Genomic DNA, 26,175 nt, shown 5'->3' on the forward strand with positions numbered 1-26,175 from the left:
CACTACTGTCCTTGACTGGCCATACTCTTACCCTAGGTATTCTTTTATTCCTGACATATCTATAGAAAGCTTTAGGGTTATCCTTAATCATACTGCCAAAGACTTATCATGTCCTCTCCTGGCTCTTCTTAGCTCTCTCTTTAGAGCCTTCCTAGCTAACTTGTAACTCTCAAGTGCCCTAACTGAACCATCACGTCTCATCTTTACATAAGCCTCCTTCTTCAGGGGCTGTTTAGCACAGGGCTAAATCGCTGGCTTTGAAAGCAGACCAAGCAGGCCAGCAGCATGGTTTGATTCCCATAACAGCCTCCCCGAATAGGCGCCGGAATGTGGTGACTAGGGGCTTTTCACAGTAACTTCGTTTGAAGCCTACTTGTGACAATAAACGATTTTCATTTCATTTCTTCATCCATGACCAGGTATCCCAGGTTAACTCTGGATGTCTATAAACAGAGCATTTGATGAATAGCTGAAACCTCCTACATGCACAATTTCCTCCTCCATTTCCCCCCGCACCTCCCCGCCTCCCCCCCCCCCCCCACCCCACCACCAATTCACTACAATTTCAGAAGAAGAATTCAGCATCATCTGTGTAGTTTCAGTCACCAGATTCACCCCTAGACTCATCCATTTTCAATCCTAGGAAAAGTCAGGATCATCCACCATTATTATACCCAGTCACAATATTTCTAGGGAAAGTAGATGCATTTTCTCCACTAGAGAATCACAGATTGGACCCAATGTTAGAGAAAATCTTAATGTTATTACTCTCGTCGCAATGAGGACTAGCCTGATAATGAGCAAGTGTGCTTTTTGTACTGATTATGCCAGTTTGCAATTTTGAATTCAGTTAAAAAAATCTGGAATAATAAACTTTATCAGTAAAAGAAAATGAAGAAATTGTCAGATTATTATTAAAAAAAAGTTCACTACTATCAAGTAAAGAGTCTTGTTGTCTTTATCTGGTCAGGACCATTTTAACAAGAACATGTCTTAACTGTCTTCTACATTGGCCCACTCAGTTGTATCAAACCGCTGCAAAGAATAAAGCCAGAACCACTGCTTTGCTGTGGTGTATGTACTAAATTAGGTAAAGAATAGCTAGCTCTGTAAATCCTGCAAAGTCCTCCTCATGAGCACCTGGTTATTGATGCCACTGATATAAAGGATCCCATAGAGTAGTTAAGCAACATAGTCAGACTCACAGAATAATGCCAATTCCACCTCTGTGTGTCATCTATTCTACGGGATACAGCAAATGCTATTCTCAACAATAGCTAAACTGTTATTATTAATGTTATTATAGTTGTTGGTACTGAACATGTGTACTCCTGAACTAGCCACATCGCTCATCAAGCTCTACCAGCACAACTACAACACTAACATCTATTTGAGAATGTGGAAGGTTGCTCAGGCATATGCTGTCCGCTATAAGCAGGTCAAATCCAACACAACCAATTACCTATCATCCTACTCTTAATTATCTGATGGAAGGAAACATCAACAGTGCTATAAAGTGATACTGACCAATAAGATCACATGTTATTTTTATCACGTGTAAATGACAGTTTTTGACACTAATGATATTATTATTATATTCCAACCTCATAGTCTACTAACCCCAGACTACCTACTTCCCAAAATCCACAAAAAGGACTGTCCCAGCAGGCCCATTGTGTAGCATGCTCCTGCCCCACCAAACCTATCTCCTTTTATCTTGACTCCATCCTCACTCCTCTGGTCCATTCTCTCCCCACCTACATCCGGATTCCTCTAATGCGCTGCGTCATATTGACAGCTTCCAGTCCACGGGCCCTAACCGTCTCCTATTCACCATGGATGTGCAATCCCTCTACACCTCCATCCCACACCAGGATAGCCTGAGAGCTCTTCGCTTCTTTCTCGAAAAGAGGCCCGGACAATTCCCATCCATCACCACTCTCCTCCGCCTGGCTGAACTCGTTCTATCTCTCAACAACTTCTCCTTTAACTCATCCCATTTTTTCCAAATCAAAGGTGTAGCAATGGGTGCCCGCATGGGTCCTAGCTATGGTTGCCCTTTTATGGGATATGTGGAAGAATTCGTGTTCCAGGCCTACCTGGGTCCCCTCCCATAACTCCTTTGTCTATTTTGGTGCCACTTCATGTTCTCATCCGGACTTGGAAAAATGTATCAACCGCTTCCAGTTTCCATCCCTGCATCACTTTCACCTGGTCCATCTCAGACACTTCCGTTCCCTTCCTTTACCTTTCTGTCTCCATTCCCAGCAATAGACTATCTACTAATATCCACTACAAGCCCACTGTCTCCCACAGCTATCTGGACTACAGCACTTTGCACCCTACACCCTGTAAGGACTCCATCCCTTTCTCTCAGCTCCTTCGCTTCCACATTGCATTTGTTCTGATGATGCCACTTCCCAAAATAGTGCTTCGAAAATATGTTCCTCCTTCCTCAACCGTGATTTCCTACCCACAGTTGTTAACAGGGCCCTCAACAGTGTGCAGTCCATCTGCCACACCACTACCTTCGCCCCCCCCCGGAACAAGAATAGAGTCCTTCTCATTCTTACACTTCACCCCACCAGCCTCCATATGCAAAGCCTCTGCCATTTTCGCCAACTCCAGCGTGATGCCACCACCAAACACATCTTCCCTTCACTTCCTCAGCATTCCGCAGAGACCATTCCCTCCGAGATAATCTAGTCCACTCCTCCACCATACCCAACACCTCTCCCATCACCCATGGCACCATCCCATGCAATCACAAAAGGTGTAACACCTGCCCCTTTACCTCTTCCATGCTTAACATCCCAGGCCCAAAACACTCATTCCAGGTTAAGCAGCGTTTCACTTGCACAATTCCAATTTGGTCTACTGCAGACGCTGCTCCCAATGTGGTCTCCTCTATATCAGAGAGACCAAACGCAGACTGGGTGATCACTTTGCTGAGCACCTTCACTCTGTGCGCATTCAGGACCCTGACCTTCCCATTGCTTGCCATTTTAAAACAAGACCCTGCTCCCGTGCCCACATGTCTGTCCTTGGCCTGATGCAATGTTCCAGTGTTGCTCAATGCAAACTGGAGTAACAGCATCTCATCTTTCGGTTCGGCACGCTACAGCTTTCCGGTCACAACATCAAATTTAACAACTTCAGATGATTTGCTATACCCCACCTCAACCCCTTTGTTTTCATCCCATTTCATTTTAACTGTCTTTTACCATTTCTTTCTTGTCTTTCTTTATATATATTTGCCCCCTATCTTATCCCCCTTTCCTTACATTTTCTCCCTTTTGCTTCCCCCTTCCCCTCCCCCCACCTCTACATATGTCACAGTTTACCCTTTGATGTTAGTTTCTCTGCTGTTTGTCCTTTCACCCCTTTTGTTCTCTCTGGGGACTGCCATTAGCACTCTGTTCCCTTGGTTTCTGTGGCTATTAGCACTATGTTCCCTTGGTTTCTGTGGCTATGGCTAATCTTTCATTCTCTCACCCTACAGTATAAATATTTCCCACTTTCCCATGTCATTTAGCTTTGACAAAGGGTTTTCTGGACTCGAAAAGTTAGCTCTTTTCTCTCCTTACAGATGCTGCAAAACCAGCTGAGATTTTCCAGCATTTTCTCTTTGGTGACTTTATTATTATTGTGGTGTATCTGTTACCTTGTATTACATGTTGATGAACAGTGGGAAAGAGCTCATTTAACAACCTTCCTGGGAATGTGATGCCCCTTTAACCCTTTATGCACTATGGATGAAATAACTTAACTGGACCCTGTCAGATTGTGGGATTTACTAAATTTACTAAAGCAATTAAACAATACTCATTTTGAATTTTGGGCAAGTTTCAAATCTTACATAGGCCCAGACATCTCAATAATCTTTTAAATTTAGAAGGACATTAACATCATGAAGATTACTGTCTTTATCTACCGGAGCAGAACATGTTATTATAAGTTATTAAAATATTTAATCAGTTCTGCTTCATGTGTGCTCAATAGTACAATGCTTGCATTAAGCAAAAAATATATTATTTTAACATGAAAGGTGAGCCCTGTTAAGTGAACTAAATCTGCCATAAATTAATATCTGCATTTAATTACAATATACTACAGATTGCGTATCCTTGATCCAAAATCTTCAGTGCTGATGGCATTTCAGATTTCCGATAATTTCAGTTTTTGGTCTACTTGCATTATAATAGCTTCAGTCTTTACTAGCTTGAGTCTAAAGTAAATAAAATGGATACAAATGAAGATGGATAATAATACAGGGTACCTGTAATAATTTCCCACCCATGGCTCAATCTGCCATTCTACGAGATTCATGAGTGCAGGCAAACGACCAGACTTCGCGCCCTAAAGTGTTAGGTGTGGTTGGCGTGATTCGGACAGCGAGATGCGTGTCAGCTCGAGTCATGTCGTTTTGGGCCAGAGAATTCCCAAGCTGAAAGTCGGGTGAAATTGGCGAGGTTTGCTTTGGCTTGGGTTGTATCGTCTCGGGTGAGGCTTCTCACTCTAATGGTCGATGAGGTTCAGAAAAAATGGCTTTTGGGTGTGTTCCGTTTTTGGATTTACGGACAAAAGATACTCGATCGGTAGGTTAAAATGGTTTAAAATAACATTCTTTCCAGGCTCTGCTAAAAGAAAATGTCAAATGAATGTTACATGACTTTTCTTAAATGGCAACCCTTTGCAGATTGGAAGTGACAGTGGCTGAAAAACTGATCCTCAATGAACTATTGTGCTTGGTGTTGATGATGTGAAAGGGGCTGGTTTAGCTCACTGAGCTAAATCTCTGGCTTATAAAGCAGGCCAGCAGCACGGTTCGATTCCTGTACCAGCCTCCCCGGACAGGCGCCGGAATGTGGTGACTAGGGGCTTTTCACAGCAACTTCATTGAAGCCTACTCGTGACAATAAGCAATTTTCATTTTCATTTCAAGAGCTTTGCAGATCTTTAAACCACTTGCTGAAGGGCTGGATTGTACATTGATCGTAAATGTGCACGTTTTATTTCCGAATACTTTTTTTAAAGCATTCATTTTGTTTGTGCTTTGAAGAATTTTGCACCTTTGGTATTTTGATTTGACGCTATTGCAGATGTAGGGGGCGATTTTGAGCCCACAATATCCGTCAGTGAGAAATGCGGCACAGGCTGAAAATCTGGAGAGAATCGGAAAATGCAAATCTCTCCGCTGTGATTAGGATTGCGATTTTACACCCCCCCCCCCCCCCCCCCCCCCCGCCTCGCTGCCCCCCCCCCCCCCCCCCCTGTCCAGTGGAGTAGTACGAATCATGTCTTGGGAGCCCGGGAATCTCATTTTAATGCATTAGAATGTTATTAGTGAGCACTCACTCAGGACTTCGCCCCCTTGCGGAATATTCACCGGGTGCCGGTGTGACGTCATGTCCTCCTTGCTGGGCTTGTGTTCAAATATAGACGTTCAGCACTGGGGGTGACTATGTGCTTCTTGGGTGAGGTTTTATCAGAGTCCAGGCTGCAAGGGCAGAGAGGGGGACTCAAGATCCCCTCCTCATGAGGAATGAACATAGCTCACCTGGGGAAGCATGACTGTAGTGTGAGTAGAACTGCTAAGTAATGGATTAAGAGACATTCCAATTAGTTGTCTATTTATGTTAAGCATCCAATAATTGACACTGATATGTAAAGAGGCTTCAGGTGGCCTTTGTGTCAGGTGATGTGATGTTAGAGTTTTGTGAAGTCTGTTGAAGTAAATTAAAGGTGTTTGTAAAAAGGAGCAGTACCTTTGACTTTATACAACAGCAGCTAAACGTATAGCAAATGGTAGGAGAGGATGGTTGCTGTGCAAATGTGAAGGGTTGAAAGATACATGTTTTCCAGACAAAACCAAGGAGTGAGTGAGAAGAAAAAAACCCCCAAAGATAGATGGCTGAACCTTGGATAAAGATGGCTGGATATGACTACCCCGCTCCCCCCCCCCCCCTTATTTTCTGAAAGAGGATCGTACGACCAATGAAGAAGTGCTGTAGTTATGTGGATGAAGGTAACTGCCTTGGGAAAGAGAAAACAAGGTATGGCATTGGCTTTTTCTCTACCTTATGACAGTAAAATCCGGAGCAATGTGTTTTCTGAGCTGGAATTGGAAGAATTAGACTCAGAAGAAGGTCTGCAGGATCTATTACGTCATATGGATTTATAAGAAGGATGACTTGTTAAGTGCGTAAGAAGCATGGTTGGATTTTGATAGGTTCCTGAAAATAGAGGATTTCTCCATTGAAGACTATATAATGGAATTTGACAGGCTATATAAAAGGCTGCAGAAACACAACCTGGAATTTCCACAGTCTGTGTTGGCCTTTAAATTACTTGACTGCTAGAGCAACATGGATAGGCTCCTGGTTTTGACAGGAGTTCAGTTTGCGGATAACGATACCTTATTCGAACAGATGACAGCAGCTTTAAAAAAGTTTCTGGGGAAACATTTGATTCTGATGGCTCTGATGACCAAAATAGGTCAGCCTGCAATAAAGCAGAATATGTAAGATACACTACAAACAGGATGGCGAAATCGTACGGCTACAAACGTGTTTCAAGACTATAGAAGGAGATTGGGACCTGGAAATTATGAAGACAAAAACCCAGTTAGAACCTACGATAGGAAGACGAATCCCAGAAATGCACAGGGCATGATAAATCAATGTTTTTGATGTGACTCTCAATACCATTATGCTTTCAACGGTCCAATACGTTATAATAGTGTTTGAAGTGACACATGACATGGAAGAGTCTGAAGAGGAAAAAGATAGTGACCAGAAAGAAGGCATTGTCCTATTAATAAGCAGTTTTACGCTGGTAATGAGGGTGTTGGTTGCAGAATCCTTCAATTGTGCTGTATTGGACAGTGGCTGCACATCTACTGTGTGTGGAATTGACTGGTCAAAATGTTACCTGGACTCCTTGAATGCTGAAAATCGTAACAAGGTTAAGGAATTTGAAAGTTCCACAAGTTTCAAGTTTGGGGATGATAATACTCTGAAGTCGCTGAAAAGAGTGGTGATCCCTTGCAATATTTCCGGACTGAATCATTTGATTAGCACGGATGTTGTATCAAGTGATATACCTTTGCTTCTGAGCAGACCGTCAATGAAGAAAGCACACATGAAAGTGGATATGGAACAGGATAAGGCAACAGTTTTTGGAAAGAGGTGGGTTTACAATTTACACAGTCAGGACACTATTGTATTCCATTACTGACAAATAATATCTCAAGTACAATTGTTTAAGGATGTGTTAATGGTAGTTGAAAATGGGACTTTAGCTGATAAAAAGCTAAAGTGTATTAAAGTGTATTAAATAGTGCATTAAAACGGCATAGGCAATTTGCGCATTCGTCTCCTCGGAGGCTGAAAATTTTATTAAAGGATGCAGGGGTAAGGGATGAAGACTATACTAAGCTAATAGAACAGATTAGTGATCGCTGTGAAGTTTGCAGGAATTACAGAAGGACACCAGCACGACCGATAGTAACCCTACCTTTGGCCAGGGATTTTAATGACATTGTGGCCATGGACCTTAAGATCTGGGATAAAACCAATAATATATTTATTTTGCATTTTGTAGGAAGGTTGTAGGTAGGCATTTAGCAACCAGATTTAGTCCATCAACGATTGTACGAAAGAAAAGAGAGTAATTCGGGATCAAATCGTGGAAAAATGGATAGGGACAGAAATGTGCCCACCGGCACAATTTCTTACAGGCAATGTGGGGAGAATTTGCTAATGATGAGTTCAGGGATATGTGTGAAAACGTGAATATCACAGTTATGAATACGGCTGCAGGAAACCCATTTAGTAATGGTGTGGGGCAGCACGGTAGCACAGTGGGTAGCACAGTTGCTTCACAGCTCCAGTGTCCCAAGTTCGATTCCTAGCTTGGGTCACTGTCTGTGCGGAGTCTGCACGTTCTCCCCGTGTTTGCGTGGGTTTCCTCCGGGAGCTCCGGTTTCCTCCCACAGTCCAAAGATGTGCAGGTTATGTGGATTGGCCATGATAAATTGCCCTTAGTGTCCATAAAGGTTGGGGGGGGTTACTGGGTTACGGGGATAGGGTGGAGGCGTCGGCTTAGGTAGAGTGATCTTTCCATGGGCCGGTGCAGACTTGATGGGCCGAATGGCCTCCTTCTGCACTGTAAATTCTATGTAAATTCTATGAAATTATATGAAATCTTTGTGTGTGAAAGAAACCATGCGGTAATACATAACATGCTCCGGAAAATTTTGGCAGATAGACCAAACTGCAAGCTAAATTCAGCTTTAGCATGGGCGGTACATGCAAAGAATTCATTGCAGATGGTTGGGGGCTATAATCCCTATCAATTAGTGTTTGGTAGAAATCCTAAATTCCGTCCATTTTAGATGACCAGCCTCCAGCATGGGCAGGGACTTCAATTAGCTCTGCCTTTGCTGAACATTTAAATCCATTACATAGCAGTAGAAAAGCTTTTTTGGAAGCAGAAGTCTCTGAAAAAATTCGCAGAGCTTAGAGGCATAATGGATGGCCATCAAATACCGTTCTTCGGCAAGGCGACATAGTATACTATAAGAGAGACAATTTTAATGAATGGAAAGGCCCAGGAAAAATCATAGGCATAGATGGCAAAACAATTATTTTGCAACATGGCAATCAAACTATTAGGGTACATTCATCAAGGATAATGGGTACAGATTCCAAATTTTCAAATTTAGACAGAGCAGACAGACATGACGAGGAACCAGGGTCATCTGGTACGTACGTATTACAGAACTATGAGGACCAGTTAACTGATATAGACAGGGTTTCTGTAGAGGAACACAACACTTCTGATGATTTAGAACAGGCCATTTTTCCGAAAGGACAACTGCCAAAGTTGGTACAAAAGTGACATACTTGCCTGAAGGGTCTAGTGAATGGAAGGATGCAACTGTTATTAGTAGAGCAGGGAAGGCCACTGGAAAGTATGAACATTGGTTTAATGTACAACCTTCAGGGGAGGGAGTCAAGACAATGGATTGGGAACACTAAGTTCAAAAATGGAGTGCACAGAAACGCAGTGCCAGTTCAGATAGTACATCGGATAGTGAACAGGTCTGCAGGAAAAGGTCGAGAACTATTGAAAGGATATCCCACAGCAGAAGGGAAAGATCAAGCAGTAGCAGTACAGAACGAGTTACCAGGCGGGAGAAGGGACGTAGTTTATCAAGATCTCGGAACATGAGTAAGACTACAAATACTAATAGGAGTAGAAGCCCACATGCGCGTGAGATTTTGGTGGCTTCCAATAAGTTAGATCAATAAGTTATCAAAGATGCCAAACAGCAAGAACTGCATTGTTGGAATGAATTTGGGGTATGCACGGAAGTACCCGATAAGGGACAAAGAGCTCTATCCCACAGATGGATTTGCACGGAAAAGGTTCTTCCAGATGGAACTTAAAAGGCAAAGGCTAGGCTTGTGGCGAGGGGATTTGAAGAAAACTTAGAAGATCAGGATTTAAGGGTAGATTCACCTACGGCAGGAAAGGTTATTTTAAAGATTTTCTTGGCTCTATTAGTCACAAAGGCATGGGAAGGCAAATCTATATATATAAAAGCTGCCTTCTTGCAGGGGCATCAGCTCCAGAGAGACATTTTTCTCTGTCCTCCTAAAGAGGCAGCTAACACAGAAGGGGTACTCTGGAAGTTGAGCAAATGTGTATATGTATTAAATGATGCATCTAGAGTCTGGTATTTTTTTGGTAAGGTCAATTTTTATTAAAGTTAGGCTGTTGCCAGTTGAAAGCAGATCTAGCAATGTTTTACTGGCACTATAAAGGAAATCTTGCTGGCATCTTTATGATGCAGGTTGATGGTTTTTTGTGAGGTGGGACTAGTGATTTTGAAGCTATTGTAATCTCTGGTTTGAGGAAAGAATTCAGGGTTGGAAGTCAGGCTTCCGGTGCATTTAAATATATTGGACTGGAAATCAAACAGACTACGTTAGGGGCAACTTTACCCCTGACAGCAATCTTATTTGGAAAGCATCAGTCCAATAGCAATTAGCCGTGACCGGGTTTCACAAAATGACGCAATGGTTTCAAAGATGGAAAAAGAGCAACTATGATGTTTAATTGGGCAACTGAATTGGTTAGGTAGACAGACTAGACTGGACGTGAGTTTTGATGTCTTAGAGTTGAGTACAAATATGAATGATCCCAAGTGGAAGACATAATAAGAGCAAATAAAGCATTGGTCAAACTATAAAAATGCAGGAGTGTGTTTTGAGGTTCCTGGTTGTAGGTGACCTTAGGCACTTGGAACTCATAGTTTATAGCGATACGTCCTATGCAAATTTATGTGATGGGGTTTCAAGGAGGTTTTATAACTTTCCTTTTGGGGAACAATGGTAAATATTGCCCTCTTGTGTTGGAAACAAAGAAAATAAGGAGAGTGGTCAGAAGCACTTTGGCTGCTGAGACGTTAAGCCTTGTGGAAGCGGTGGACATGGCCTTTTATATATCTCAGATATTGACAGAAATTTTGGGATTGGGGGATTTGGGTAATATACCTATTAAATGTCACATTGACAATAAATTCCTGTGGGAAAATGTGCACTCTACAAAAAATGTCAATGAAAAAAGGTTAAAGATAGACATCGCAAGTTTGAAGCAGATGTTGGACAGAGAGGTATTAGCAAAAATTAAATGGGTCGACAGTAGCTATCAATTGTCAGACTGTTTTACAAAAAGAGGGGCTAGCTCACAGAAACTTTTGGATATTGTTAATGAAGGGCGCCTGTTTCTGTGACTGTTTTCTTTTTCCAGAAATGAAAAACAAAAGGGGGGAAATTGTGTGTGTGTTTTTGAGTTTCTTGTAATTCTGTTTTCACCTGATTATTTTTTTCTCCAAGGAAGGGGAGACTGTTAAGTAATGGGTTAAGAGACATTCCAATTAGTTGTCTATTTATGTTAAGTATCCAATAATTGACACAGATATGTAAAGAGGCTTCAGGTAGCCTTTGTGTCAGGTGATGTGATGTTAGAGTTTTGTGCAGAGTCTGTTGAAGTAAATTAAAGGTGTTTGTAAAAAGGAGCAGTACCTTTGACTCTTTATACAACAGCAGCTAAACGTATAACAAGAACTCCACACTCAGGCAGCACTGTGAGTAGAAAGAGGTTAAGCTGTATGGAATGTCAATACCATGTATGGGACATTTGACTGTCAGAAATTAGTGTGTTGGGCTGTGAGCTAGAAGAGTGAGGATGTCCTCTGGGTATGTGCTTGTCATACGAATTGAAAGCTTTCCTCAATCAGCTGTGCCTCATCTACCACGAGGCAGTCATTTTCTTGATATGCTACCTCACCCTTCATTGTGCCAATGAAATCTGAAGAGCTAAACAGTAGTACCCTTGATTGGAGTCCCAAGTATTTAACTCCAGTGTCATGCAAGAGTTATACTCACACAGATTACACTCATGAGTATCCCAATGCAAAGCTTCATGGTTAAATCTTTTATCACTCAACTTGTGCTAGGTCATGACAGGGGGTGCCTTTGAGGCACCCTTTGAGGATGCAGTCACTGGCCCCATGGATCCAGTCAGCTACCCTGTCACCTGACACAAGATTTGGGTGCCGGAGGAGTTGTTGGGGAAAAGTCAGTGGAAATGTGCCACTGAGACTCAAGAGGGTCCAGGCCCCTAATCCTGGTGGAGCTGAGAAGGTCAGCTGTGGGGATTTGCCAGTGTGAGAGGGGAGGATGTGAGGCCTAGTGGAGAGACACTCACTGAGGGAGAAGTGCATGGGTGGAGGTCCAAGAGGAGTGCAGGGCTGAGGAACAGGGCTCTTTCAGGAATCTTCACCGCTCACGTTCAGTGCATGATTCTGGGGATTCAGGCAGCACAGGTGTTGCACTGCTATCCTCCACAGTGTCCTGGGCTGGAGATGAGTCACTGGGTGGAGAGCTCCAGACTGCGCTCCTTCCGATCTCCCATTGGCTGTCCGGGGGCCCATTTGCTCCTCCATGAGACAGAGGAGCAGCTGGAGTGAGATCCAAATGTCCCACCATCCTCTGGTGCAGACACTTAAGGATTCCCATCAGTGCTCGCGTCATGCAGTTGAAACCCTGCACCATGGAGCTCGTGCCCTCAGCCATGGAGATTCCATAATGTATAAAACATGCCACGATGCCACCACAGTGAATGATTCACTAATCATGGTTTGTAAGATAATAGCTGTGACATTAATACCGAAATCCTACCGGACACATTGTTACAAGGGCCAGAATTCTCTGGTCATTGCGATTCACTTTTCCTGCCGGCAGCTCACCCCTTCCTGGTAGCATGGAGTGGTTACAATGCCAAATCTCATTGACAGTCGGCAGGAAGATAGAAACCCGCTGCCAGCGAATGAGGCGCGGCTGAGAAACATGCGGCTGGCGGACCGGAGCATCCTGCTCAAGGCTTCTGTATGGCTTATACTAAATAGAGGGTTTTCCTTGTTTATTTCCCTTTCAGGTGGCTACTTGGCTCACAGTCTGGCCATCATGACGGATGCAGCACATTTACTGACAGATTTTGGCAGTATGCTCGTCAGTCTCTTCTCCCTTTGGATTTCCACACGTCCTGCCACAAAAACAATGAACTTTGGCTGGCATAGATCAGGTAGGAGAGTTTTTCTTCACTGGATTTAGAAATGGGGGAATATTTGCAAACCCTTTAAATAGTCAGTGCTTTGGAAGAACAAACATCAGGTTTGATTAAAAACCTATTGTTTCTATTTGGTACAATCATTTAGTATAATAATATCTCAAATAATACGAGTTGCTTCTCTCTATGTATGTCCCCAAATCTTTGCTGTAACTATTCTTTTTCTTTTAATAAATATTTTTATTCTCCTTTTTCACATTTTCTCCCAAATTTACAACCACCAACAATAAACAATAATCAGCAACAGATATGTCAATCCCCAAACAATAACAACGATCCCATCCTCCCACCAAACCCCAAACATTGGCTCGCATGTTTACATAAACAAATGACAAAAAGGAATCAGGGATTACCCATAGTCACCCTTAATACACACAGCCCCCCTCCCCCAATCCTCCCACCCATCCCCCCCAACTAATGTTCGATGTTATCCAGTTCTCGAAAGTGCATAATAAATAATGTCCATGACTTGTAGAACCCCTCCGAGCTTCCCTTCAGTTCAAACGTAACCTTTTCAAGAGTCGAGAATTCCAACAGGTCCCACCGCCACACCAGGGCACAGGGTGGAGACGTTGCTCTCCGTCCTAGCAGGATCTGCCTTCGGGCGATCAACGAGGCAAAGGCTACGATATCTGTCTCCGCTCCCGTTTCCAACCCCAGCTGGTCCGACACCCCAAATATGGCCTCCCACGGACCCGGGTCCAGTTTCACATGCACCATCTTGGAAATTACCCTAAAAACCTCCTTCCAGTAATCCTGTAGCTTTGGATTGGACCAAAACACATGAACGTGATTAGCGCCCCCCCCCCCCCCCCCCCCCCCCCCCTTGCAACGCTCACACACATCTTCTACTCCTTCACAGAATCGGCTCATCCTCGCCCTTGTGACGTGTGCTCTGTATACCACCTTCAGCTGCATCAGCTGGTGGAGGCATTTTGCTGTAACTATTCTTATCTATTGAAAGTTTTTTTTTATTGAATAACTTTTTCTTGTTGAGAAGATTTGCATCTCACTATTGTCTATTTTTCCCAAATACCTGTTCCTTAAGCTAAGACTTGATCCTGGATCAATACGTTGGCTTGTTTTCAGAAATATAGGTTTCTGTTATGCTGCTGATATTGTCATGACGTTTTTATTATGGTTGTCACATTCATTTGAATTCTATTGACATTTATAGGGCTTTTACTTACAACTAAAAGGCTCTGCACAAGTATAAAATTAGATTTTATCAATACATATTTCAGTCTGAAGGAACAATATGAATCGATGAATAGAGAAGAACATTTTATATTTGGGTTTTAATGAACAGACAAATTGATCCCATTTAAAATTTGTATCAAATAAAACATAGGCCTGGATTTTGCTGTGGTAATAAATGGCAAAACTGTCAGCTCTTACCACCATCATTCCACTGACAGCAATTTCAGTAGCTCACAGATATGCAGAATAACAGAGAAATCCAGAGGTTGATGTCAGTTAGTGCATGATTCCCCCACATAGTGCGCTGTAGAGACTCTCATCGATTGCCATCGATCTGGCAATCATGGAATGTGAGAACTTCCAGTCTAACCACTGTTAGTCCCATTGGAAAACATTGGGAACTGTTACACTTGGCTGCATGAAGCATTTTTAACGGCGTACTAACTTCATAATTACTGCTTACACCCTTACTGGCCTGAAAAAGCTAATTTTATATTTGTGGAATGTCAAATTTCTCTACAATATTAAAAATCTGCTCACCTTTATTTTAGCTTCTGCCTTAATAAAGTCATACATAGACTCTGCAGAATCTGTGTATGACTGTCTTAAGGCAGAAGCTAAAATAATAGTCATTCATATACTTTACTATCTGTAGTAATCCACGGGAGGCAGGAGTTCCATCACCACACCAATATTTATTTACAATAACGATATTACAGGAGCAGCTACAAACAGTGCTGCTAGCAGTCCAGTCAACTTAAGACTGCCTCACAAAGCCTACACAGGTGATTATATGGGCCCCCCCAATGAGCTATCATTGAGGGAGCTCATACTCCAATTGGCCAACCAATAAAGCCAATTGGAGTTCATTACACCCCTTCCCCCCAAGGTCCGAGGAATTCCTGCCAGCTGGCATTCCTTTGAGCTTCTTCCTGCTCCTCATGTCTGGGTCTGTCACCTCTGTGTCGTCCGCCGGGTCGTTCTCCGAAGTGGGCGGGGTGTACCTCATAGGTGCCTGTCTTTTCCTTGACGACCTCCTTGGAAGTTGTTCTTCCTCCTCCTCGGGGAGAGGTGTCGCGGCGGCCTCGTCGAGTGTGTCCATCTCCGACTCTGATGACTGGATGATGGGGTCTGGAGAAATTGCTCGGGGCTGGGGATCCTTCCGTCTGGGCTATCCCAGCTTGAGGCGGTCCTGCTTCGCCGGTCTCCAGATGTGGTTCCGCTGCCCTTATTTGGTCTAGGTGTTTCTTCAGCACCTTACCTCCTATTGAAACCTCATAGGATATGGGCCCTGTTTGGGACTCTACCATGCCTTTGACCCACGTTGGTCCATTCCCATAATTCGTGACCCAAACTGGTGCCCCCACCTGGAAATGTCTCTGCTGCCGACTATTATCATGCCCACTGCGTTGGGCCTCCTGATGTTTCTCCACTTTCCCCGTTAAATTTGGGAAAAGGAGACTCAGCCTTGTTCGCAGCCGCCTTCCCATTAAGAGTTCAGCTGGCGGTATGCCCGTTGTGGAATGCGGTGTGGTCCTGTAATCAAACAGCCAGTGGGAGAGCTTAGTGTCCATTGACGCTGCCGGCTGCTTCTTGAGTCCCGCTTTAAGTGTCTGGACCGCTCTCTCTGCCAGGCCGTTGGTCGCTGGATGGTAAGGGGCCGTTTTGATGTGACGGACTCTGTTTTCCTTCAGGAATTTTCCAAATTCCCCACATGTGAATGCCGTTCCGTTGTCCGACACCAATACCTCCGGAAGTCCATGTGTTGCAAACGAGGCCCTGAGCTTTTCAATTGTCGATGCTGTGCTTGCCGTGTTTACCCGGTGGACGTCCAACCATTTGGAGTGGGCGTCCACTATCACCAAAATCATTGAGCCCATGAAAAGGCCGGCATGGTCAATATGCAGGTGGGTCCACGGTCTGCCTGGCCATTCCCATGGGTGCAATGGCACCGCTGGTGGCACTCTTTGCCCCTGTTGGCACTCCTGGCACCGACGTACCAAGGCTGCTATGTCTGTGTCCAAACCTGGCCACCAAAAGTAGCTTCGAGCTAGCATCTTCATTTTAGACACCCCTGGGTGTCCGCGATGCAACTCGGTTAAGATTGCCTGACGGCCCTGAGCTGGGACGATTACCCGGGCTCCCCATAATAGGATACTGTCTTCTACGGTTATTTGGTCCCTTCTGCTCCAGTATGGGTGCATCTGGGGCTCCACTGGTCTTTCCAGTTCCCCTGTTAGCAGTAAATGCTTCATCTTGGCTAAAACTGGGTCTTTTTGAGTCCACAACCGAATATGTTGTGCGTCTCCTGGTAGGGTGTCCAAAAAATTTAGAGTCATTACTGTCTCCTCTACTTTTGGTATTAGCGGCGGAGTGTCCGGGAGGGGAAGTCTGCTCAAAGCATCTGCATGTGCTACTCGCGTTCCCGGTCTGTGCTCCAGAACGTATCTATATGCCGCCAGTAGCAACGCCCAGCGTTGGATTCTAGCTGATGCAATCGGGGGTATTGACTTGTCTTCTTTTAATAACCCTAATAACGGCTTATGGTCCGTCACTATGGTGAATTTCCGCCCGTACAGATACTGGTGAAATTTTTTTACTGCGAATATCACCGCCAGTGCTTCCTTCTCGATTTGGGCGTACTTCCTCTCAGCCATCGCCAAGGTCCTCGAAGCATAGGCTATTGGCCCTTCTTCCCCATTCCTTCCTCTATGGGCTAAGACGGCTCCTACCCCGTAAGGGGATGCATCACAAGTGACCACCAACTCCTTCCTTGGGTCATAATGCTCTAGGACATTTTCGGATGACAGCTGTTCCTTAATGTCCCTAAATGCTCGGTTTTGGCGGGTGGACCATTTCCATTCTTGCCCCTTTTTTAGGAGCTGGTGGAGGGGCTCCAGGATGGACGCCCTATTTTTAATAAATTTTCCATAATAGGTTACCAACCCTAGAAATGATCATAACTCCTGGACCGTGGTGGGAGCTGGGGCTTCTTTTATTGCCCTTACTCTGTCTTCCAATGGGTGTAAGCCTGACTTGTCTACTTTATATCCCAGGTACGTCACTTGTGGGGCCAGAAAAACACATTTTTCCCTTTTTAGTCGTACGCCTGCCTTTGCGAAACGCCTGAGCACTTCCTCCAGGTTCCTTAAGTGTTCCCTGTTTGTCCTACCAGTGATTAAGACATCGTCCAAATAAATCGGCACCTGCGGTAGTCCCTGCAGAATATTTTCCATCGTACGCTGGAATATAGCGCAGGCTGATGACACTCCAAAAGGTAGCCTAGTATAACGAAAAAGGCCCTTCAGGGTGTTGATCGTAGCGAACTTCTGGGAGCCCTTGCCCAGTTTTAACTGCAGGTAGGCGTGGCTCATGTCTAGTTTCGTGAACAAAAGCCCACCTGCCAATTTGGCATATAGGTCGTCTATTTTCGGGATTGGGTATTTGTCCAGCAGTGCATATTTGTTTACTATCTGTTTGAAATCTCCACAGAGACGTATCGAGCCATCTGGCTTCAAAATTGGTACCATCGGCGCTGCCCATTCCGAAAACTGTACTGGTCTGATAATGCCGTCGCGCCGTAACCTTTGTATTTCGTCATCTACTTTCTTTCTTAATGCAAAAGGTACCGGCCTGGCCTTACAAAATTTCGGAAGGGCTTCTGGGTCTACGCGCAAAGTTGCTTTGGCGCCTCTGATTTCCCCCAAACCTTCCTGGAAGACCTCCGGGCATTTTTGGAGTACTCCACTCAACTGCCTGCTTCCACTCTGGAAAATTTTCATCCAATCTAATTTTAGGTCTTTCAGCCAGTTCCGTCCAATTAAGCTCGGTCCGGAGCCCTCTACTGTCGTCAACGGTAATCTGAGCAATTGTTTCTCATATTCCACAGGTACATGAGTCGTGCCTAGAACTTCCAGGGGTTCCGCGTGTAGGTTTTAAGTTTTGTCGATGTTTTTGTTAGGGTTAGTGGCTGGAGTCCATCTTTGATTTTTCCAAATGCTGCCACTCCCATTACTGATACGGCCGAACCCGTGTCTATTTCCATTATTGTCGGCCGCCCGTTCACCCGTGGGGTAATCCTAATGGGTTCTGCTTTCTTCGTTGTAATATTATATAATTGTTCCCCTTCGGAGGAGGATGGGGCGTCTAGGTTGTGTACTTCCCTGCGTCCCCACCTGCTATTCCTCTTTTGCCACCTCCTTCTAGGGTTTCTGTCGTTGTTACCCCACTCTGTCTGGTGCCAGAAACGGTCCTTCTCTGTTGGGGGAGCCTCAGCCGGTACTTCCCTCTGTCTCCAGTTAGTCCTGGCAGACTTGGGGGCAGTTCTGGGGTTTTCCTTTTTCCCTCTATTCCTCAGATTTTTCCTGCGAGTGGCTATCTGGTAGCAGGACTCGTTGTGGTAGTCCCTCTCACAGGTATCTACCTCCATTGGCGTGCCCTGTAGTTCATGCGCCCCACTTGCTGCCTTTTCTAGGGACAGTGCGAGCTGTAACGCCTGCCTGCAGTCTAGCTCCGTTTCCGCCAACAGGCGTTTCTGTATTGTGAGGTCTTTAATACCACACACTAACCGGTCCCGAAGCATTTCATTTGACGTTGGGCCGAACTCACATTTATCCGCCAGCCTTCTCAGGCGGGTCAAGAAATTCGTGACTGACTCCCTGTCTTCCCGCTTCGCTGTGTAGAACCTGTACCTATGCAAAATGAGGGGTGGTTTTGGGTCGTAGTGCTCTTTCACCAATTCCGTTACTTCTTGGAAAGTTTTCGTGTCCGGCGCATCGGGATAAGTCAGACTACATATAATGGCGAAAGCGGATGGTCCGCACGCCGACAGCAGGATAAGCCGTCTCCTTTCGTCCGTCAGTATATCATTTGCCCGGAAGAAGTAACACATTCTCTCCACATACTGGGACCAGTCCTCAATAGCCGGGTCGAATGCCTCTAACCTCCCAAAAAACGGCATTTTTAAAATGGCAAGGCTTACCCTCCGAGTGCGGCAGCTGGTCTCCGCAAAATTCTTAGTTTACCTCGTCGCCACTGTAGTAATCCACGGGAGGCAGGAGTTCCGTCACCACACCAATATTTATTTACAATAACGATATTACAGGAGCAGCTACAAACAGTGCTGCTAGCAGTCCAGTCAACTTAAGACTGCCTCACAAAGCCTGCACAGGTGATTATATGGGCCCCCTCAATGAGCTATCATTGAGGGAGCTCATACTCCAATTGGCCAACCAATAAAGCCAATTGGATTTCATTACACTATCTGACAATTTAAATTGAAAGTGAAGGATTTTATTTGCTGCCTTCCTAATCGCCACGATATCCTTTGATTTAATGCCAGATTTGAGCTGCTGTTGGGAAAGGGGAAATTCCCACCAGGTCCCTCACTAGATCTTTCTGGGTTGCTTTCTTCAAGGGCAGCAATGCACCCTTGCTTTGCCACTGATTGTAAAATCTGGACCATAGTGATTGACATCTAAGGAGAATTTGGGAAGATTGCCACTCTCCTGGGCTTTTATATCACCAAAAGAAAATCAAATTGGAGAGATGTTTGTAGAAGTTTGGGTTGCAATTTTAACTGCCAAAAATTGGTGGGTTGGCACTGATTCTCTATTCTGTTGCAGTTCCTGCAGCTGCTGCCTGGTCTAGAGTGCTTCCAGCCCAACCTATCAGTCAGACTGACCTTCGGCTGGGGATCCTGTAGAAAATAAAAGACTCATACTGTAGAGCTAAAACTCCACTGCATGCAGGCAAACTCAGAACTACCAGCCACCCCATCCTTCCACTAATGAAACCTGCCCGTGCCAATATCTGGGCCTTTAATTCTGAATAATGAAGAAACAAACAAATGGTCAATGCAAAAACACAATGCTAGCTCAGTATAATATTTCTGGCTTTGGAAAGTGTTGGTTGAGGCTTACTGTTTGAGAATACTCAGTCATTTGCTGTCATGTTCTGCTTAAAGGCCATGACTGTGCATAGCCCCAGAGGGAGGACCAGGACAGGCAAGCTATCATCCATGCTTAAAGAGCTCACCCAGTGTGAGGAGATACAGGACAGAGTAGTGTCCGGTACTTGGGTGAGGGAGGGGAAAGTGTCGGCTATCTATCAGGAGTTATTGGAGGCGGAGGAGACCTCGGTGGAGAAACTGAAGGGCAAGTGGGAGGAGGAGCTAGGTAGGGAGTTAGAGGCGGGTCTGTAGGCGGACGCCCTAAGCAGCGTCAATTCCTCCTCATCCTGTGCTAGGCTCAGCCTAATACAGTTTAAGGTGATCCACCGGGCACACATGACGGCGGCCAGGATGAGCAAGTGTGAGGAGAGGGCCCACAGTGTCTTTGCCCAATAACTTGTCAAAGAAGGTTGGTCAAGGTGGGTTTGGTGGTATGGTGCCACCACTCCATAGGTATCATCTATTTATTATTATATTTCCATGGCCCCTTTCTTCCTATACCCAATGGGATTCCATGTGTTAACTTCTATGAGTTTTAAGATCTTTCTGAGTTTCTAAAATTTTAAAGTCGCTTATGGCCTTGTGTCTCTTTGAAAACACGACCTTGTGGCCCACGACAAATCTTCTCTTCCTATAGGCTCTTTTCAAGATGGAGTAGAAACAAGTGGCACTATGGACCCTGCCACATCACAGACGATGGTGGATAACTCCGCCTGGAGCAGCACCCCCCCCCCCCCATTGCCTTGGCAAACCCCTGCCAGAATCCTCCAAGCTTCGGGCATGCTCAAAACATATGGACATGGTTTGCTGGGCTTCCTGCACACCTTGCACATCTATCTTCTACCCCAAAAAACTTACTCATCCTGGCCGCCGTCATGTGTGCCCGGTGGACCAATTTAAACTGTATTAGACTGAGCCTAGCACAGGATGAGGAGGAATTGACCCTGCTTAGGGCGTCCGCCTACAGACCCGCCTCTAACTCCCCACCTAGCTCCTCCTCCCACTTGCCCTTCAGTTTCTCCACCGGGGTCTCCTCCGCCTCCAACAACTCCTGATAGATATCCAACACTTTCCCCTCCCTCACCCAAGTAGGGCACTACTCTGTCCTGCATCCCCATGGAGGGATCAACGGGAAAGCCAACACCTGTTTCCTCAGAAAGTCCCGGACTTGTAAATATCTGAAAGCATTCCCGGCGGCAACTTGAACTTGTCCTCCAGCGCCTTCAGACTGGGAAAACAGATTGAGAAAAGATCTCCCATCTGTCGAATTCCTGCTCTCTGCCAACTTCGGAACCCGCCATCTATCCTACCCAGCGCTTCACCTGTGGCTGTTACCGATTTGGGTCCAGACTGACGCACCCTCCACCTTCTTATACCTCCTCCATTGCCCCCAGATCCTCAATGCCACCACCACCACCGGGCTAATGGAGTAACGGGCCGGCAAGAACGGCAGAGGCGCTGTTACCAGTGCTCCCAAACCGGTGCCTTTGTATGACACCGCCTCCATCCGCTCCCATGGCGACCCCTCCCCCATTACCCACTTCGTATTCATCGCTATGTTCGCCGCCCAGTAGTAGTTACAGAAGTTCGGCAGCGCCAACCCGCCCTCCCCCCGACTGCGCTCCAACAACATTTTCTTCACCTGCGGGGTATTAATAGTCCCTACAAAGCACAAAATAATCTTGTTTACCCGCTTGCAAAAGGCCCAGAGCCCACGCACCCCACTTCCCCAAGCTCCCCCACAAGCAGCAACCGCCCCCGACCTCTCTTTTGTTCCCCAATAATAGTTCCTCCCCTGTCAGCGAAGCAGCCTCCACACCGAAACCTAATCCCCCAGGTCAAGCACCATCTTAAACACATGTGCACCCCCTACCACGCTTCCGAGAGTCAGCTGACCCATGCTGATCCTGACAGCCCCCACCCTTGGTGCCAAACAATTTGGCTCCCTATTGTTCGAACCCCTCTCCCGACATGCATAAGCCATTTAACAACATTGCAGTCCCCTGTAACCTCAAGTAAAAGAAATTAACAAAAACAATGCAGAAACAATCGCTTGAAACCAGACTCAACCTCCCACAAAATAGCACCAACCTCAGGACCCCCCCCCCCATCCGCATCCAACCTCTGCAAAAACAAAGCACCCTCAAACCACCACCCCAGCCCAATACTTAACCCAGAACCACATACAGTTTTATTTGAACCGATAGAAGGATTACAAAAATTATAAACCGCTGCAACATGACTCCTTCAAGACGCAAGTGTCCTTTAAGACGCTTCCAACTTCTTTTCTTTGATAAAAGACCATACATCATCCGGTGCCTCAAAGTAAAAGTGCCGGTCTTTGTGCGTAACCCACAACCGCGCTGGATACAGCACCCCCTTCTTGAAGAGGATCGCCTTCACCCGGTTAAACTCGGCACGTCTCTTGGCCAGCTCCGCTCCCAGGTCCTGGTAGATGCGTACCTCACTGTTCTCCCATCTGCTGCTCCGCTCCTTCTTGGCCCACCGCAAGACAAGTTCTTTGTCCGAAAAACGGTGGAAACGCACCACCATGGCCCTCGATGGGTCATTCACCTTAGGCTTCCTTGCGAGGGCTCGATGCGCTCTGCCCACTTCCAGGGGCTGAGAAAACGCCCCGGTCCCCATCAGCGTCTCCAACATGCTCGCCACATATGCTCCTGGATTCAACCCCTCAATTCGTTCAGGGAGGCCAACGATCCTCAGGTTCTGCCTCCTGGACCTGTTCTCCAGGTCCTCCAACTTCTCCTGCATTCTCTTGTGGCGCTCATCCAACACCTCCACCTTATGTTCCAGTATGGTTAGATAGTCTTCCTGGCTGAAGAACTTCAGCTCAATTTCTTGTATCGCTTTCCCTTGGGCCGCCTGATTCAAAACCACTTGATCGATCGCAGCCTTGATTGGGTCCAGTGTTTCCTTTCTCAGCTCAGCGAAACAGTCCTTAAAGAATTTCATCTGCTGCTCCTTAGACTACTGTGCCACCACTCCCTGGTCCTGACCCTCTGCCATGCTGCACCGTGGTACCAGCTCCGACTGCTTCACTCTATCCGGGCGGAGTCTTTTCACACGGCCACTTCTCATCCAATTAACCATACATCGGAGGGGGAATCCTTCTTAATATCGTCCACTACACCGATCTATCCCCTGAAGTCCGAGAAAAGTCGGGAAAAAAGATCGGAAAGTCCGTTTCAGGCGGGAGCTATCGAATGTGCAATCTACTCCTCCATGGTCGCCACCGGAAGTCCCAAGTGGTATCTTCAATAGTGTGAAATGCTTCATTATATAATATAATAATATAATAATCTTCATTGTCATAAGTAGGCTTACATTATCACTGCAATGAAGTTACTGAGAAAATCCCGAGTCACAACATTCGGGTCACAGAGGGAGAATTCAGAATGTCCGAATTACCTAACAGCATGTCTTTCGAGATTTGTGGGAGGGAACTGGAGCACCCGGAGGAAACCCACACAGACACAGGGAGAACGTGTAGACTCCACACAGACGGTGACTCAAGTTGGAATCGAACCTGGGACCCTGGAGCTGTGAAGCTTCGGTGCTAACCACTGTGCTACCGCACTGCCCATGATAGTGTCAGAACTGACTTTATGTAAAAATAATAACATATTATATTAAAATATAAAACAAAGACTGGAGAGTACCTAAGACTCGCATGGCTTCAACATATCTGACTTCCAAGGTGATAGCATTTGTTTTCAACTCCCTGGCTGCAGAATATACGTTTTGGAACTAGAACTCTTAAACAATGGCTTAGATTATGTAGTGAGCAATGGAATAACAGTGCTTGCTGCTGAACTCAAAGAAAGCTGCTCACAAAGACCTAGAAAACTCTGCACTGTGAATGTCACTTTCCCTCCAGCTTTAATTTGACTGTGGGGCTAGATAGAGAGGATCTCTGCCATCCAACAACAGTGATATCATCAAATAGGCTTGGCAGCCAATCACATTGAAGTATTCTCACAGACAGCAAACCAGAAAGTAAAATGTACTAATTTTATTTATTTGACAGAAAGCAAGGTAAAGATTTCAACAAACTTATCGGATTAAGGTAGAAACTAAAACATCAGAAACAAACTTTTTTTAAAAATATTTTGTTATGTTAGAAACTTTGGAATTTGTATCATAATGGAGAAATTTGACACAAAAATTTGTTTCTCAGGGCCAGTTAAATTGTTCAGGGGTAATTCCGAACTTTATACACTATTAAAAATCCAGTTAGATCCCATTCAACAAGGAGAACATTTCTCAAGGGTTTTTACAGTGGGATTAACAGCATAGAAGTAGAGCTAATATTAATTCGAATGATTTCAGAAAATATCCATCTGGGACTTCAACCTGTGCATGAACAGGCACATGCCTACACAAATGCTAGAAATTACTCTGTTTTACAGCTATAATGGCAGTTAACATTAATAGTTTCACCATCAACTGCTATATCTGGGCCATAGTACTATCAATATGTATTTTCTTGTGTCTACCTGGAATGCATTAAAACTGCAGAGGCTGAGGGAATATTTTAAGACCCTAGTGTGGAAGGTAATATCGACAGATAAAACAAAAAACTAACCCACAATATAATGGGCAATACAGGGCCAAACGTCAATCTGCTGTGACTTAGCATTCTTGCCTCTGAGTGAGAATCACAATAATGTTGCAGCACAGAAAGAGACCATTTGGCTTGTTTTGTATGTGTCGGCTTTCTGTTGGAGCAACGTACTTGTCGTAACTCTCCCTTCCCCCGTAACCCTGCACATTCTTCTTTTTCAGGTATCAATCCTATTTCCTCTTGTATAGTTTGATTGAACCATCCTCCCCCACTATCTCGGGCAGTACATTCCAGATTCTAAACACTCGCTGTGTGAAAAAATTTCCACTCATATTGCCATTACTTCTTTTGCCTATTACCTTGAAACTGCACCCTCTTGTTCTCAATTCTTCAACCATTGGGAACAATATTCCTCTATCGACCCTGTTAAGAATCCCCATGATTTTGAATATATCTATCAAATCTCCTCTCGACCATCTCCTCCAGGGAAAACAATTCCAACTTCTTCAATCTATATAGCAAACTGAAGTTTCTCATCCTTAGGATTAGATTCTCATTAAGCTTTTCAGTATTTTCTCTAATACCTTCACATGATTCCTTAATTGTGCCACCCAGAACTGGATGTAACATACTACTTGAGGCTGAACCAGTGTTCCAGATACGTTTAGCAGAATTACTTGGTTTTAGTCTATGTAACCCTATTAATAAGGCTAGGAAACTGTATACTTTTGTTATGGGCCAGGGTTTAGAGAACCCCAAAGTGTATCATGGAGTTCACCTGACCCACAACTTTTAATAGATTGTGGTATGGGGAGCACACGGCCCACTCTACAGGTGTGATGCAACAGAGAACTAAAGTACTTTTAAAACAAACCATGTTTATTTATGAATCCAGTTAACACTTTAAACATCCAGTAAACACCTTAACAACTATCAACACCAATCATCCCTACAGATAGAATATTCTATAAGTAACCCTTCATAACTTTCCTAACAATATCCATAAGTCCAAAAGACCCTTTTTACAGAAAGACAGCAGGTTTAAATTCTCTACAGAAACAGGTATAACTTTGAAATCACCCAAATGAACATTCTTTAGCTTGTAGAGATATCCATACACATCTGCTTCCTTCCACTGCAGCTGTCCACTCTGAAAATGAAACTAAAACACACCGTAGCTGCCTGCTCAAGAACGAAAGTGAAAGAGAGACAGCCCAGCTCCAGCCACACTCTGACATCACTGCAGCTATTTGACAAACACTCATTTCTTAAAGGTACATCCACTACAGCTATTTGATAAATATCCATTTCTGAAAGGTACTCTCACATGACACTTTATTAACTGCTCTCCCAACCTGTCCTGTCACCTTCAGTAATTTGTGCACATTGACCCCCGGGTCCCTCTGCTCCTGTAGCCCCTTCAGAATTGTAGCCTCTGGAGCCGAGGTCTGTGGTTCAATCCCGACTCTAGGTCACTATCGGTGTGGAATTTGCACATTCTCCCCGTGTTTGCGTGGGTATCGCCCCCACAACCCAAAGATGTGCAGGTAGGTGGATTGGCCACACTAAATTGCCCCTTAATTGGAAAAATGAATTGGGTACTCTAAATTTATAAGAAAAAAAAAGAATTGTACCCTCTATTTTATGTTATCTTTCCGATTTCTTCCGACCAATGTGAATTACTTCACACTTACCCACATTAAATTTCATCTGCTCCTTGTCCAGCTATACCACCAAC

At 44.9% G+C, this 26,175-nt stretch overlaps 1 protein-coding gene across 2 annotated transcripts in view; it reads left to right on the forward strand.

Moving 5' to 3' along the window:
- slc30a2 (solute carrier family 30 member 2) overlaps positions 1-26,175 on the forward strand; it is a 122,755-nt gene that overhangs the window by 31,757 nt on the left and 64,823 nt on the right. The window contains exon 3 of one of the 2 annotated variants that reach the window (XM_038800033.1): positions 12,511-12,657. The exons of the other annotated variant lie outside the window; for it this stretch is intronic. Coding sequence (XP_038655961.1) covers positions 12,511-12,657 — 147 coding nt within the window. The remainder of the gene's footprint in view (positions 1-12,510; positions 12,658-26,175) is intronic. 2 annotated transcript variants of the gene reach the window in all.

Source organism: Scyliorhinus canicula, chromosome 6 (genome assembly GCF_902713615.1).
Source record: "Scyliorhinus canicula chromosome 6, sScyCan1.1, whole genome shotgun sequence".
NCBI classification, from domain to species: domain Eukaryota; kingdom Metazoa; phylum Chordata; class Chondrichthyes; order Carcharhiniformes; family Scyliorhinidae; genus Scyliorhinus; species Scyliorhinus canicula.